The 14709-nt window shown below is 41.3% G+C and overlaps 2 protein-coding genes across 2 annotated transcripts; one reads left to right on the forward strand and one right to left on the reverse strand.

The window, feature by feature from the left end:
- Nucleotides 1-282: 282 nt before the first annotated feature.
- On the reverse strand, nucleotides 283-6478 carry dtl (denticleless E3 ubiquitin protein ligase homolog (Drosophila)). The gene is made up of 15 exons (XM_052052537.1): nucleotides 6236-6478; nucleotides 5529-5666; nucleotides 5353-5445; nucleotides 5220-5281; nucleotides 4923-5043; nucleotides 4387-4452; nucleotides 4191-4306; nucleotides 4038-4111; nucleotides 3841-3947; nucleotides 3650-3754; nucleotides 2915-3027; nucleotides 2730-2819; nucleotides 2495-2618; nucleotides 1770-2404; nucleotides 283-935 (listed from the first exon to the last, which is right to left on the reverse strand). The coding sequence occupies exons 1-15, from the start codon at nucleotides 6285-6287 to the stop codon at nucleotides 870-872; spliced, it is 1962 nt and encodes a 653-aa protein (XP_051908497.1). The 5' UTR covers nucleotides 6288-6478; the 3' UTR covers nucleotides 283-869.
- A 351-nt stretch (nucleotides 6479-6829) lies between these two features.
- ints7 (integrator complex subunit 7) lies at nucleotides 6830-14447 on the forward strand. Its single transcript, XM_052052531.1, has 20 exons — nucleotides 6830-7035; nucleotides 7182-7311; nucleotides 7439-7585; nucleotides 7813-7950; nucleotides 8077-8123; nucleotides 8268-8467; nucleotides 8543-8665; nucleotides 8802-8919; nucleotides 9033-9161; nucleotides 9283-9380; nucleotides 9741-9980; nucleotides 10226-10363; nucleotides 10892-11098; nucleotides 11335-11529; nucleotides 11816-11919; nucleotides 12440-12508; nucleotides 12862-12994; nucleotides 13065-13163; nucleotides 13593-13781; nucleotides 14091-14447. Exons 1-20 carry the CDS (start codon nucleotides 6942-6944, stop codon nucleotides 14370-14372), a joined length of 2880 nt encoding a protein of 959 aa, XP_051908491.1. The 5' UTR covers nucleotides 6830-6941; the 3' UTR covers nucleotides 14373-14447.
- The last annotated feature ends 262 nt before the right edge of the window (nucleotides 14448-14709 follow it).

Here is a 14709-nt window from a genome sequence, read left to right on the forward strand (position 1 = left end):
GAACTTGCAGATAAACACGAAAATAAGATCATCTTTAAATGTTTCCCTATCGATCTGTAAGGGGCATTTATTATTTGATAGTTCAAGTCAATTTCGATGCTTTGTTCTCTTGTGCACGTGCAATGACATTAAATATCAATTCCATTATTTCACAATATGGCGATAGTCTATTAACACAGCGTTTTAAATAGAATTTTCAGAACAAAAAGGCATTTAAGTTAAAAAAAAACCCAAGGGTGTAATGCACGTTCATCAAAAAAAAACAACAACCCAAGAACACAATTTACAGTTATACGTTTTTTTCCATTTTAATAAAAAATCTGCCCACTCAGCTGTACATCACAAACAAACGATACAACAACCACTTGCTATTTTGTACATATTAACAATTGGAGCATTACCTCAAGAACAAGAAAAAATGGTTAGCAGATCACAGCTGATGTGCTTCAAGAATGAGTATCGTATGTTCATCGATGACAGAAAAGAAGAGAGTAAATTAGTATTTTAAATTTCATCGTTCATGGACCATTTCAATGTATAAAAACATTTTAAAAAATTGTGCAGAAACAATCGAATAAAATTGAGTAAGTTCTGTCAAACGCAGTTGCTAAGCATAGCACATTAGAATAAAAGAATCACCAATACTCAGAGAAAAATTCCACTACAAACTTGTCAATCAGTGACTGCACAAGCATCAAAAACGGTGAAGAGGCACTATGCCCCAATAAATATGAAAAAGTTCAATGTTATGTTAAGGAAAATTAATCAGTGCTCAATTATGCAGTTCGAAGCAGTTTGTTGGCACCCGTTACAATAACCTACAACACAGTTAACATTGTTACAAACAGAAACTAAGAGATACTGATGGGTCATTCTGTGGGTCTCCTCGTGAAATAGGAGGAGATTTTTTTCATGTTCTGCAGCGAGCTCAAAGTCTGAAAAAGTAGATAAGAGAATGTATTAGATGACACTTTTCATTTCAGTTACATCTTACATCATGGTCTGCAAATTTTCTATTCACTTCCTAACAGTGACTCTTGATGAATTGGTAAGAGAGCTGAGCGTGATTTTCTCGACTGACAACATATTCAGAATGCCTGAATCATCATGGCTAGCGTTAACAGCAGGAAAGAACCCAAAGAAATGGTTCTCTTTTGTGCCTTCTGAAATGCAAATTTAACTACTATGTTATTCAAGTGTGCAGTTTCTAAGTCCTTAATTGGTGGAGTCTGGTCCAAACCCTGGACATTTCTATACAAAACCCAGACTTAATATTAGCTTATTTGGACTAATCCCTGTAATTTACTCAGTGCAACTTTGTAGGGATTTACTGTAGTAATTGCAAGCATGTGTGTTTTAATACATTCTTTGTGACTCTATCAACCAAAGTCCTTCCTGTTTGATATGAAACTCAATGAAAAATATAAAAATATGTTAGTATACAAAAAAAATTGCATGTTGAAAAAGAAATGAAAACAACTACACCTCGAGACAGCAAGATATTTGGGACTGAATTGCTCAAAATGCATGTCTGCCTCACAGTTCTGAGGTTCGGGGTCCAAATTCCTCACGCATTCCAAAAACACATGCGTGGTGACAATGAGGGCAATTTGTGTAGAAAATGAACGGATGCTACTCATTATGATGTTCAAGAAAAGACACTTTACTGAATTTAATTGGTTCCCTTTAAAGACAAATTAAGGAGCCTGAGGGGAGAGTTTGACAAGCACAGTTAAAAAAAGAAAATAGAAATTTGAGAGTGTGCTTACCGGGGAAGCTGGCACCTTGCCTCCTTGTTTCTTTGCAGCAGCGGGGCTTCGTGGCCTACGCGGGCTTCCTCTCATCTTTTGGCTCATCACTGACAGCCAGTCTGTCACTCCGGGGCAGTAGTTCTCTTTGCCAATCTGTCTTGATGATACTCGTCCTTCCTCAATATGATTGTCAGTCTGTAGCAGACCCTCTTGAGTTGGGCGGGAAATGCCAGACTGGGCCCTGCTCCTTTTGGCAACAGGGGAGAGTTCTGAGACACAGTCGAACGGCTTTGCGCCCTCACATTCATCAGATGAGCCGTTGGCCGTCTCCAGCCTGCGTTTGGCTCGTGGTGCCGTGGTAGAAGTGGAACCCACTGAACTCTGAGAACACGAACTCAGAACTTTACACTGCAGAGGGCTCTTCTGGCTTAGAGATCCTTGTCTCGGGGAGAGCCATGATTTGATGGAAAGTGGCGTTTTCTGATAACTAGCGGCTTTGGCTTGCTGAGAAGGGACAGGTGACGTGGTGCAAGAGGATAGAGGTGAGGCGGCCATACTGGGAGCACAGGCAGCGAGGCGCGGAGAGGCCAGCCCTCCAATGCTCTTGGCCCTCTGGTCTTTAGCAGGGGTTGACTCAGGGCGGTTTGAAAGTTCTAAAAACACAACATTAAGATGTAAGATTTTCTAATGTGCTAATACGCCTGAATAGGAATTTAGCAGCTGTCTACAAAAATAGTCCTTACTGTGTGGACTCTTAGGACGTGCCCAGCCAACGAGATTGGCCTCTCCCACCGAGGACGGCGCTCCGTCCATTTCACGATGAAGCCGCCAGATACGTACAGTGTGGTCATCAGAGCACGAAGCGAGCTGCCGTGAGAGAATTTCCGAAAAGAGCAAAGGAAATCAATCGTATCGTACGGCAACCTGATTGCAAGTATACTGCAGTGCACAAAGGATCATTCGACACCATCAAGTCACCTTTGTGAAGTCTGTTGGACACCATGCAACAGATGTCACTTCCTGACTGTGACCTTGAAGAGTCATGGGAGGGTGCGTAGGATCAGAGATCTGAAATGGACAAATATGCACAGGTATTCTGATCATTTAGAAGCAAAGCCAGTAAGTAAAAATGTGCTTATTTTTTTAGCATCATGAATATGTACCTTCCAGATGTATGTGTGGTTATCACTTGAACCACTGGCCAAGAATTGGTCATTTGGGCAAATTGTGGACTTGATGTAAAAAGATGAGTTTTGGTGGCCACTGAACACTGCCTCTGTGGGAGAAAACATACTCAAATGACGAACACAAACACTATTGTGTGCCAAAATTATTTTAGCAGCCATTTTTAGGGCATCGTTTTCAAACGGTGGATGTGTTGTAATTGAATTTCACAATAAGTCAGTCTTGCAAACCGACCCTGTCGACATCACAACTTTGATAAGACTGCGGCGAAGCCTATTAGGTCAAAATTTCACTGAAGTTACAATTCGACATTTGGACAACATTTCTTGGAAAATAGGTCTCTAAAGTCAAACAAACCCGGTTTGTAACAGTTTAACCCTTGATTATTTCCATAACTTCCTCAATGCGAAAATCCGAGGTACACAAGCATTACTTCATATCAGATAGCTAGATATTTAATCTAGCTAAATTAACAATTTTGCTATCTGTCAGTCTACCCCAGAGTGTAGTGTGTTGGACCTCAGAATTCGGCTTTAATAAAATGACATCTACTAGCAAACACCACAGAAAAACAGAAAGACCTCTGGTGTTGTGCTGCTGTATTATTTTTTTGTTTATAGCGCCATCTAGTGATAAATACTGTTATAAAAATAATAGTAATGACGCTGGATTTTGTCGTTCAAGACACATACAAAGCGTAGCAATTGGTTTACCTGGTGTAGTTTTGATTCCACTGACATTGAACATGTAAATGTTGTCATCGGTGCAGTTGCACATGACGTTGGATCTTGTGGAGTCCAGGACGAGACCAGAATATCCTGGAATGCAAACAGAACAATGTGTCGCTTTTGCTGTCATTTCAACAGAAGTTCTTGTGGGCAATAGTCAAAAGAGGAAAACTCACCAAGACGAACGCGCATAGAAGAACCGGGGTACGGGTACGTCTGCAGGGCCAAAGGTTCATGATGGTGTGCAGTGTAGTTTTTCCTCAGGTCCCACATCTTAATGAATCTTTTACGATTAATTTGAGAAACATGATTAAACTGAAAATCATTGAGCAAAGCGAAATGTAACGTGAGCATTCGAGGGGGTGCGTCTCACCCATCAACTGCTCCCGAGGAGATGAGCGTGTGCTGATCTTGAAATAAAACCACGGTCACACTCTGCAGTGTGTCCTGCAAAACATTGGATTGTCCGAATTTCCGCGGCACAAGGCTGCATGCGCTTGAGCAAAGTTTTGCTGAGGAAACTCACCACACTGGGGCCCATGCCGCGCGTGCTGAGTCGTCTCTTCTTTGGTTTCGATGCAGAGTTTGTCTCTGCTTTTTTATGAGCACCCTGGATTTGTTTCACTGGTTTGTAGAAACCATCTATGAAGAATCCAAATTTGAAACAGTATAATTCGTCAAATCTTGTTTTTTTGATTATAAAATAAAAATGCAAATTGTACCTTTTTTGCTACATCTGGTATCCCACACCAAAATATTTCCATCTCTCGCACCAGTAGAAAACACAGCTGTGAGAAGACAAACAATGTCAATGTAATATGAAATGATTTGTATTCACAAACATAGTAGTTATCTATCCCTACATTTTCTGTGCCACTTACAGGTGGGGGTGAAGCCTATCCCAGGGCGAGAGGTGGGGTATGCGCTGATTTGGCACATATAGACTAATAACCATTCACGGTCAAATTCAGCCTAAGGGCAATTTATAGTCTTTAATTAGCCTAAAAACATATTTTTAGAATGTAGGAGTAACCCGGAGCACCCGGAGAAAAGCTTAGATAAGAACGGGGGAACATGCAAACTCCACGCACGTTGTCTTGAGCCTGGATTTGCACCCCCAACCTCAGAACTGTGGGATGGCTCTGCTAACCACTCATTCATTATGTCGCATGGATAGTCAGGTCATGTATTTTCCCCTTGTTGCTCAATGAGAAGTAGCGCTCCTTGCTTTTTGAAAAATAAGAATTTACTGGTATACCTTTGTCATCTGAAGTGAATGCAACAGATTTGAGGCTGCAGACGTGGCCCTTGAAGCTGCCTAACAGCTCGCCTGACTTCACATCCCACAACCGGGCCATTTGGTCACCTGCAGCAGTCACCTACGGCGGATACATGACAATATATTTAAAAAAAAATTAAGAGAAAAACAAACAAACTTTGCATTTGGTGTTTGTACATTGCTTGAGATGGAATGATATCAAAAGAAATATAGTGATTACTCAAGTATTTGAAGGGTATTGCATGCCATACAGGGTTAGTATGGACTATATCTTACCAACTGCGACTCTCCAGGCACCCAGGCGATGTCAAAGACGGCATTCTCATGAGCCAGCCATTCTGCAAATATACACAGAGTTAGCTTCGATTCCAAAATGATAGGGGACTGCACAAAAGGTGTCATGAAGCACCTTTCATAAGTCCGTCTCCTCGTCCCTCTGTGTTGTAAATCCTAACAATGCCTTCTTCATTTGCCACAGCCAGAACATCCTGAATGTCCTTTGCTGTGAGAACATGAATACAGCCTGGCGTCAAATGTATGTTCATACACATGTGGTCATCTGATGATCAGTATCAAGTGCTCTACCAGAGGAGAAGGATAATCCAAACGGGGGCACGGAATCACCAAGGTTGCCATAGGAGATATGTTCATCAAGACCAACACACTGATAGCCTTCCAGAAATGAGCTCAGAGGGTATTTGGTCCAGGGATGTGCAGGTAACGCTGGACAGATTGACACATGGAAATATCATTTGAAAGGTGTTACTTTCCCCAGCAATTTGACAACTGCTACTCTGGTAATGGCTGCGGTAACTGCAAATGACGTTTACAACTCATTTGTTACAGATCGATTGCCTGCAGTGGGACAAGCACTAAATAAAAACATCATATTAATGTTCAGTTGCAAAGTATTATCCCACAACTTTAACCAAATGAAGGAGTCCATCAGTTCAATCAAAATGTCATTTGTACATTGGACAAGTCCGTTACTGGAGATGTAGGAAAATTGTGTTACTAATTTAAAGCACAACCACAGTCAAGTAGATAATCGATTTTAAAAGGTAATAATAGTTAATTCATATGGACATCTGCTCGATTAAACCCAATGCAGCAGGTCAAATCAGATTATTGTTCATTTTAACTGACGCCCAAATCGAGCCAAATAGCAAACAACTTGGGATTTGCGTATATTAAACTGATATTATATATCTCACACACATTAGAACTCAAGTATTATAACTTCTGTTCAACAGAACTACTCGTTCTTTTCAAAAACGCACATTTTGTCTTACCATTCTGCCGTTGTCTGCCGAGACGATTGTCAACAATTGAACGAAAAAGCATCCCTGTGCTTCTGTGAGAGCCGATCTGATTATTCTAAAATGTATTTATGTGAATTTGTTAGCCTGCAAAGTTGGTAAGCTATTGATCTTATGTGATGGTGGTAAGCTGCGTTAGTTACCGTAGCTTTTCTTTCCCGCGAAACTCAATGACTGAATTTCGCGCTAGAGGAGAGTTCTGCGTCACCATTGGTCGTTATTGTAACTTCCGCTCCAATGGAACTTCCAGTTCCTCTTTCTTTGCGCCACTTGCCTTTAAAATTAAAATATGTCATTTAAGACTACCGACATTTATGAATTGGAAAGTATGAACACGAATTGTTTCTAAGTTAAGTAATTTTTGAGTACATTCCTCTTCTTTTTTCCTACAACCCGTGTAGTTTCGAATTAAGCTTGAATCAGAAACACTAATCTAGATAAGCAATGTATTTTTTTATGACAAATGATAGGATGATATGATAATTTGTTTACCAAATACCACCAGGTAAAAAATAAAATAAAATAAATAGAGTACATGTGGAAGTTATTATTTTTTTGTGACAATGTAGCGGATGAGGGCTCGGTCGCGTCTACATCCGGTTGGAATATGAACGTGAAATATATATTCGCGTGTATGTTCCTTCAAAATGTGAAATATTAGGGCGGAAAATAACAAAAGATGTCTCTTTCTACCGCACGTTCATTCCTGTCGGAGGCTTGCTATGGCGAGCAAGAACTTGACGCCAATTCCGCACTCTTGGAGCTTGACAAAGGTGCCAACTGGCTAGCCTGCTAACGAGTTAACTTAGCTTCCAGTTCTTATTGATTGTAGCCAAATAATCAGGTCATGTCTTCCGTATGATGCTGTTGTAATAGTAGGGTATTGGTATTTCTTGTATGTAATGTGCTTTTATTCCAGGGCTGAGATCTGGGAAGCCTGGAGAGCAGTGTGAAGCCGTGGTGCTCTTCCCAAAGCTCTTCCTCAAGTATCCCTTTCCCATCCTCATTAACTCTGCATTTCTGAAACTTGCAGACATCTTCAGACTTGGGTACGGTTGTTCAATCTGAATTATATTCAAAAGGTTGTCAAACTTTCTGTAACTCATAGTGGATTGTAATAAACACATAGCACAGAATGAGCACATACTAAAATCAAGTTCATTTCTCTGATTTTAGGAACAACTTTCTTCGACTTTGTGTACTAAAAGTAACACAACAGAGTGAAAAACATCTGGAAAAAATCCTCAATGTGGACGAATTTGTGAAAAGGGTGTTTTCAGTCATCCATAGTAATGACCCCGTGGCCCGAGCAATTACTCTGAGGTAATTTATATTGGAAATGTTGATTAGAAAATAGCATTGTATTCTTTTCAATTATTGCCTTCTATGTTTTATGTACAGCGCTATGTTCCAACTACAGTTGTTGTTAAAGAACTATATAAATAAATGAAGCCTAATCCCCCAGCCTGACTATATGGGCACGCGTCATTGCATCTACACTGACAATGAAGCAATAACAGTCGACAACAATGTTTTTTTCTTCTCATCAGGATGCTTGGCAGTTTGGCCTCCATCATCCCAGAAAGGAAGAATGCCCACCACAGTATTCGCCAGTGCCTCGACTCGCATGACAACGTAGAAGTGGAAGCTGCTATATTTGCTGCAGCCAGCTTTTCCGCACAGTCTAAGTAAGGATATACTGCTTAACATAATTGCTATTTTGTGAAATGTTGGACTTTCCACTGCATTTCTTTTTAGTAAAAAAGATTTCTTTGAATAGACAATCTTATTTTGCTGCTATTTACTGTTTTCAGAGTCTTTGCAGCTGGCATTTGCAACAAAGTCAGTGAGATGATTCAAGGTAATATTCTAAATGATTGAGAATTCTTGAAAAGGTAGCTAACATCAATTGTAATAATGTTCTTTCTACAAAAAGTAGCAACCTGCAGATTGTGTGATACTCTTGTTTAACAAGTCCAGTTCCTTTGTCTTAACACTACCTCAGGTTTGGAGACACCCGTGGACCTGAAACTGAAGTTAATCCCCATGCTGCAGCACATGCACCATGACGCCAGTTTGGCATCCAGCAGCCGAGAACTTTTGCAAAACCTGGTCACCTCTTACCCCTCCACACCCATGGTCATTGTCACCCTGCACACCTTCACCCAGCTTGCTGCCTCCTCCCTGATTGACATACCCAAGCAGGTTGTTCGCTTTTGGATAAATCAAACCATTTTAACTCCAAGGGCCCTTAGAACGCCTTTTACTTTGATTCTGTAGTTGCAGCTCCTCCTTCAATACCTGAAAGATGACCCACGCAAAGCCGTCAAGAGGCTGGCAATTAATGATCTCAAGCTTCTAGCGAAGAAAGCCCCTCATCTTTGGATAAGGGAAAACACACAGGTACTTCAGCTGTGGACAAGTGTCTTCATTTTGTTATGAGTAGCATGCTATAAACTGCACAGAGTGCATAAAAAAGTGAACTTTTTTTGGGAACAAATTATGGTAAACCTGATCAAATTTTCATTTTCACTTGCAGACATTGTGTGAGTGTGCACTCAGCAGTCCGTATGATAGTTTGAAGCTTGGCATGTTAACTGTGCTGTCCACCCTCTCAGAAACAATTGCAATTAAGCAGTACTTTAGTCATTCAACAGGTAAGTGGCATTCTGTTTTTATATTATATTGAATTAAATATTATATTTGCACCACCTTCTCATATGGTTTAAATCGTTAATTGAATCATTTCAATTAAAAAAAAATTCTTCAGTGTCCGGTCCTCCTCGGATCACCGATCTTGTGAACTTAGCCCAGGACTGCTGTTACCACAGCAACCTGGCTGTCGCTGCTCATGGGGTCATTGTGCTCTCCAACATTGTCATTTCCTGTCCAGATAAAGGTATGTTCAATGTCCGCTGATGTCTTTTTTTTTTTTTTGACACGTTTTGTGATAGCGCCTTACAAGCACTTCCTTTTTATAGCGCACAGCCTCATATTTGTCTATGATTGTATGTCCTCAGATATTGCCCATCTGGAGCAGGATACAGTTTTAGGGCTGGAATCTCTGCTGATGCTTTGCAGTCAAGATGGCAGCCCCAGTGCCCAGGCTACACTTAAAGTAAAGCACTTGATCTTTCAATACAAATGAAGATATTTGCACTGCAGCCTTGCTCTTTTGTTTAGGCATTTAGTGGAATGTTTAGGGGAGTACTTTTTATTTATAGCCATACAAAAAGATTCTTGGCTATCATTGGGGCTCTGGTTTCTTTATTAGATAATCTGAATATAAATAGCTCGACTAATTTTGTAATCTTAATTTTAGGATGAATCATGTGGCGCTCAGTAGTTCTTACTTAACATGTAACATAAGAGGCTTCATCATAATTACCATTAACTCAGTCATCTCATGCCTGATTGAATTCTCATGACTAAATATTTTTTTTACTTCGCTTACAATTTTCCAATTCTGTGATTTTAGACCACTCTCACCTCTTTAGTCAAGCTGCTGAAGAGTCGACCTCACCTCAGTCAGTCTGCTGTGGAATTCCTACTTGGTCAGCTCCACTTGTCGTGTGACTCGTCTCGCGTGCTCATGTGCCACACTCTATCAGCCATCGCCACCCATCTGCCGGTGCTGGGAGACAGCATGCTGGGGGATCTGGTAGACCTCTACCGGGTGGCGAGTCACTCGTCTACCAACAAACAGCAAGAGCTCCTGGTGAGAAAAGTGCACACACCCCACCTACTGTGTAACGTTTAAATGTAGTTTTCGTTTGCTATGACACTTTAACCAACGCTAGCTACTCTGCTGCTAATCGCTTTTCACCAATTTGTTTTTAGTTAGGTTCCACAAAAGAATTGCTTCTGGTGAATCATGAATCACAAGGGGTTCACTCGACTCAAAGCTTTACTGTTGATCTTCCAGCCCTCATTTTGCTCTCCATCTTCTGTGATCCCACTCAGGTGTCTCTGGCCACTGTGATTTTTGTCGCCAGCCAGTCATCGCTGTCAGCAGAAGTAAAGACCGTCATCAAACAGCAACTTGAGAATGTCGCCAATGGTTGGACCATATACCGGATCGCACGGCAGGCCTCCCGCATGGTAAACATGGACTTTACCAATCGCATATTATTGATCATAAAGCAGTTGTAGCAAATGGTTCTGTGCTCAATGGTGGAGGTGAAAGGTGAGGCTTTTATTTTTTTAACATATCAACCATGAGAAGATGTCAACTTCTGTCCAGCCATCCATTATCTATAACACGAATTGTATTTTTGCATAGCCTGAGGTAGATGCATCGATGACCAGGGACGCTTCCCCCGAATTCGAACCGCACCCTTGCCCCTCCAGCTGCATGACACTGCCACCAACGGGCCACTAGTTGAATAGCAGGCAGCCTGCATAAGGACAGTTTTGTCTAAAGACACATAAGAGGCGCTGTAACATTGTCTCGATGCCCCCTAGTAGTCCCATTCCAGCATTACTGTAATAAAATAAAATATAATTTAAATTATATGTGTATGTAAAGGGTATTGTAGTCATCACTATGGGTACACTGTTCATGTTGAACTTTATACTGCTGCGTAGAGCTCTGCGTGGTTGCGTGAAAGTGTTCTCCTGAATCCGCAGGGGTGCCACGAGTTCTCCAGCGAGCTGTACCAGAGTCTGCGAACCCGCGTGGCATCGGAGCACTTCTACTTCTGGCTCAACAGCCTCAAGGAGTTCTCCCAGGCCGAGCAGTGCCTGACACACATGGAGGACGGAGACTACAGCGGAGCCATGAGCGCCATTGCCGAGGCCCTGCGCTCCTACCAAAAGGGCATTGCCTCCCTCACAGTCAGTTAATTGCCAGGCATCTGGCTGCCATTAAATATTTATTTCACTAACTCCATCACGAGTGACAGATGCTCCGAGCTGATGATCCTCTTGATTGTCTTGGTGTTGGATGGGATCCCACGCAGCCTGTTAGCGGATTAATGTGCATAATACCTGCCTGTATCTTGTCAGTTTATCTTGAGGCATGTGCGACTGTGCCGTTAATGTAAGGTTATGTGATTAATCCTCCCCTCCAGGCGGCCAGCACTCCTCTAAATCCACTTACATTCCAGTGTGAGTTCATTAAGCTACGCATCGACAACCTGCAAGCACTGTCCCAGCTGATTTGCACCTGCAACAGCCTCAAGACAAGCCCCCCTCCGGCCGTCGCCACCTCCCTCGCTCTGAGCACAGGCCACGACCTGCAGAGCTGTGGCCGCATCTCTCTGCAGGTAAAATAAATATATTAATTTCTATAGAACAAAACTGTTTAAGGCGGGATTTCCCTCCATTCATCCATATTCCTTTCTGCCTATCCCAAGTACTGTCCTTATTGTTGTTTATCCTAAGATGGTGCACAGTACATGTCATTGGGATGGCAATACCCTTTTAAGAATAAGCAGTACAGAAAATGGATGAATGGTTAAATAGTAAAATAAAAATATGAGAATTAAGTGTTACTTTAATATAAAAATGTACGATTGTACATGTACTATTTTTTTTTTAACCTCATTTCAGATGAAAGTATGCATGGATGAGTTCAAAAGTCTCGCCGCCCGCTATGCAGAGTTACACCAGTCATCGTTTGATGCTGACTACGCCACCCTCCGAAATGTGGAGCTGTATCCTCTTTGAGAAAGCACCGATACTTGTATTGGTATTGCTGCCAATTCTGTCATTAGTCATGTAAAAAAAAAATTTGCTCCGACACGCTAATATCAATACCACTTTTCCAGCCTGATGTACAGTACAACTTACAGGCACATGAAGTAGGATCCAAGTCAGCCATGTGGAGATGATTTTTTTTCCTTCTTTGTCTCTTACCTATTTCTTTTACATTGTGCTTCCGAGTGTTCAGCCAGAGACACCACATAACTAAAATGCCTTGCGTTACAGGTTACATGTAAGTCAACAGTGTGGCAAACAATATTTAAACTGAGCCCAATGTGCATCGCAAGTTGCAAGACAGAATAGCACTATCAATTGTCGGTCCCCAAATACAACTATTTGGACTTATACTCTGTCTAGGGGTAAAAAAAGTGATAACAGTGCATCCCTTTTCCACCTCTGTCTCCGCACGTTGACTGATGCATTCTCTGCCGTGATGTCTTTTTTTTTTTTCTTCCTTAACTGCCTGGTTAGACAACAACAGAGCTGTCTGCTCGTCTCTCACGTGATCGAGACTCTAATATTGGAGCCGCAGGCTGTCAGGTAACCGCTGGCTGCAAGACTGATTTATGCTACAATATTCAGTAGTAATACATTTTTCATAGAATTTGCTATGTGTTCCATACTGGCACATTACCAACTGCTGTTTAGTCAAACATATTTTAGTTTTTTTTTTTCTGACCTCCACTGGTTTGACATTTGATAAGATTAGTCATGTCCATGTGGTGCCTTGTCGAAGATGCATCAGTGAAAGGTCAATGTAGTTTATATGCATGCTAATGAGTTTGCACTGCACTATTTCTATGTTGAGTGTTTCATCAATACACTAAAACGCTGCATAAAATTACCCAAAAATTGATCACTTTGTTGTGTGTGTGTCTCTCTCTCTCGTGTAGTTACCAGGAGTATGGCCCCCTTGGCTCAGTTCAATCAGAAAGTGAATATGAGCGACGGATGATGTCAGTCTTTACCCGCGTGCTTGAGGAAGTGGAGACCCTGAACAAGAAGCATCCACCTGTGTCGTACCTGGTAATAAATAAATGAATAAAAATACATAACAGTATATATAGTGTCCAAATTTAACTCCTGTCTTTTTCAGCATACAGGTTGTCTTTGTGATGCCATCATCGCACTGCTGAAGGTCCCTCTGTCTTTCCAGAGGTACTTCTTCCAAAAGCTTCAGTCGACCAGCATCAAGGTAAATTGATTACTAATACCTTACATGGTATTCTAAAGGTACATGTCAATCAAGTAGTAATGTTACTCAGATTTATTAAACACGGAGGAAAATACTTTTTAGAGAGCCACTGGCTAATTTCTACATTCGATTAGTCTTATGTTTCTTTTTCTTATGTGGTGTTCTTATTTCTAGGAATTGTAAATTTAGGGGTTTTGTTAGCAGTATAGATAATCGAAATTCTTTAAAAAAAAAAAAATGTGTGTAACGAATCTAAAGATTTTATCAAATTCACTGATGAATAGAGTGACTGAAATAAGTAATATGTTTCTTGACAATTCAAATTTATTTCGATGAACTTGTTGATTGTATGTGTAGCTCGAGTGAGCTTTTCAGTGTTCCGTTTTGAACGTTGGAATGGCTGACCCGTGTCTTGTCTTATTTCTCCAGCTTGCCCTCTCTCCGTCCCCACGAACACCAAACGAGCCTATCCCAGTGCAGAACAACCAGCAGCTGACTCTCAAAGTAGAGGGGGTGGTTCAACACGGTTCCAGCCCAGGGCTCTTCAGGAAGATCCAGTCGGTGTGCCTTAATGTCACATCCACTCTCCAGAGCAAGGGTCCAGGGGCAGACTACAAGGTATTTATCTTGTCCCTGTATCCAGACGTTGCAAATTATGTTTGAAATATCATGCCGATTCATTTTTATCCCCACTTCTGTGTATTGTACTTTTTTATGATATAAAAGAAAGAAAGCAAAAGAGCAATGGATGGTCTCGAAAATGTATTTATTGAGATGCATATTGTACGGTAATATGTTTTAAATAAGTACAGTATCGTTAACAAGCCTTCGTTATAGTTCTTCCTTCGACCTTGTTACAGTCAGTTTTTTTTTTAATCGAAAATTGGCTAGCGTCTTAATGGATTGGATTAATTTGATACCTTTCAGATACCTCTGGAGAGTACAACCAATGAGATCGAGCAACGGGTGGAACCCCACAATGACTACTTCAGCACCCAGTTCCTGCTCAATTTTTCCATCCTGGGCACTCATGCTGTCACTGTGGAGGCTTCTGTGGTGGACGAGAGCGGCATCGAGTGGAAGACGGGGCCTAAGACCACACTGTCGGTCAAGTCCATGGAGGATCCATACTCCCAGCAGCTCCGCCACCAAATGCAACAAAGCGCAGCTCAGCCTGCTCCTCAGAGGAGTGCATACAGTCGCTTTTAGTTAATGTTCTTAGTTACAGCTACTCACTTGTCTGTGTGTACATATTTGATGCAATGATTAAAAGACTAGATTAAATATGTGATGATCTTTTGAAATTTTTTTCCCCTCAAGGACACAATAACTGAATTCCACACAGTACTCTCTCCAGACAGGATGCAGTCCAGGTGAAGATTTTCTGCATAAAAGCCAGTCAACAGGTAATGCAAAATTGCTTGGAAATCCATGACCGTTTCTTAACCCATCAATATTAAATACAGTAATCTCTAGGACATTTTAGTAATGGATGCCCTTGGATTGCGTTCTTGTTTTTCGCGAAAAGCACCATCAGGGGGCAGAC

The sequence above is a fragment of the Hippocampus zosterae genome, chromosome 19, assembly GCF_025434085.1.
Source record: "Hippocampus zosterae strain Florida chromosome 19, ASM2543408v3, whole genome shotgun sequence".
NCBI lineage: Eukaryota > Metazoa > Chordata > Actinopteri > Syngnathiformes > Syngnathidae > Hippocampus > Hippocampus zosterae.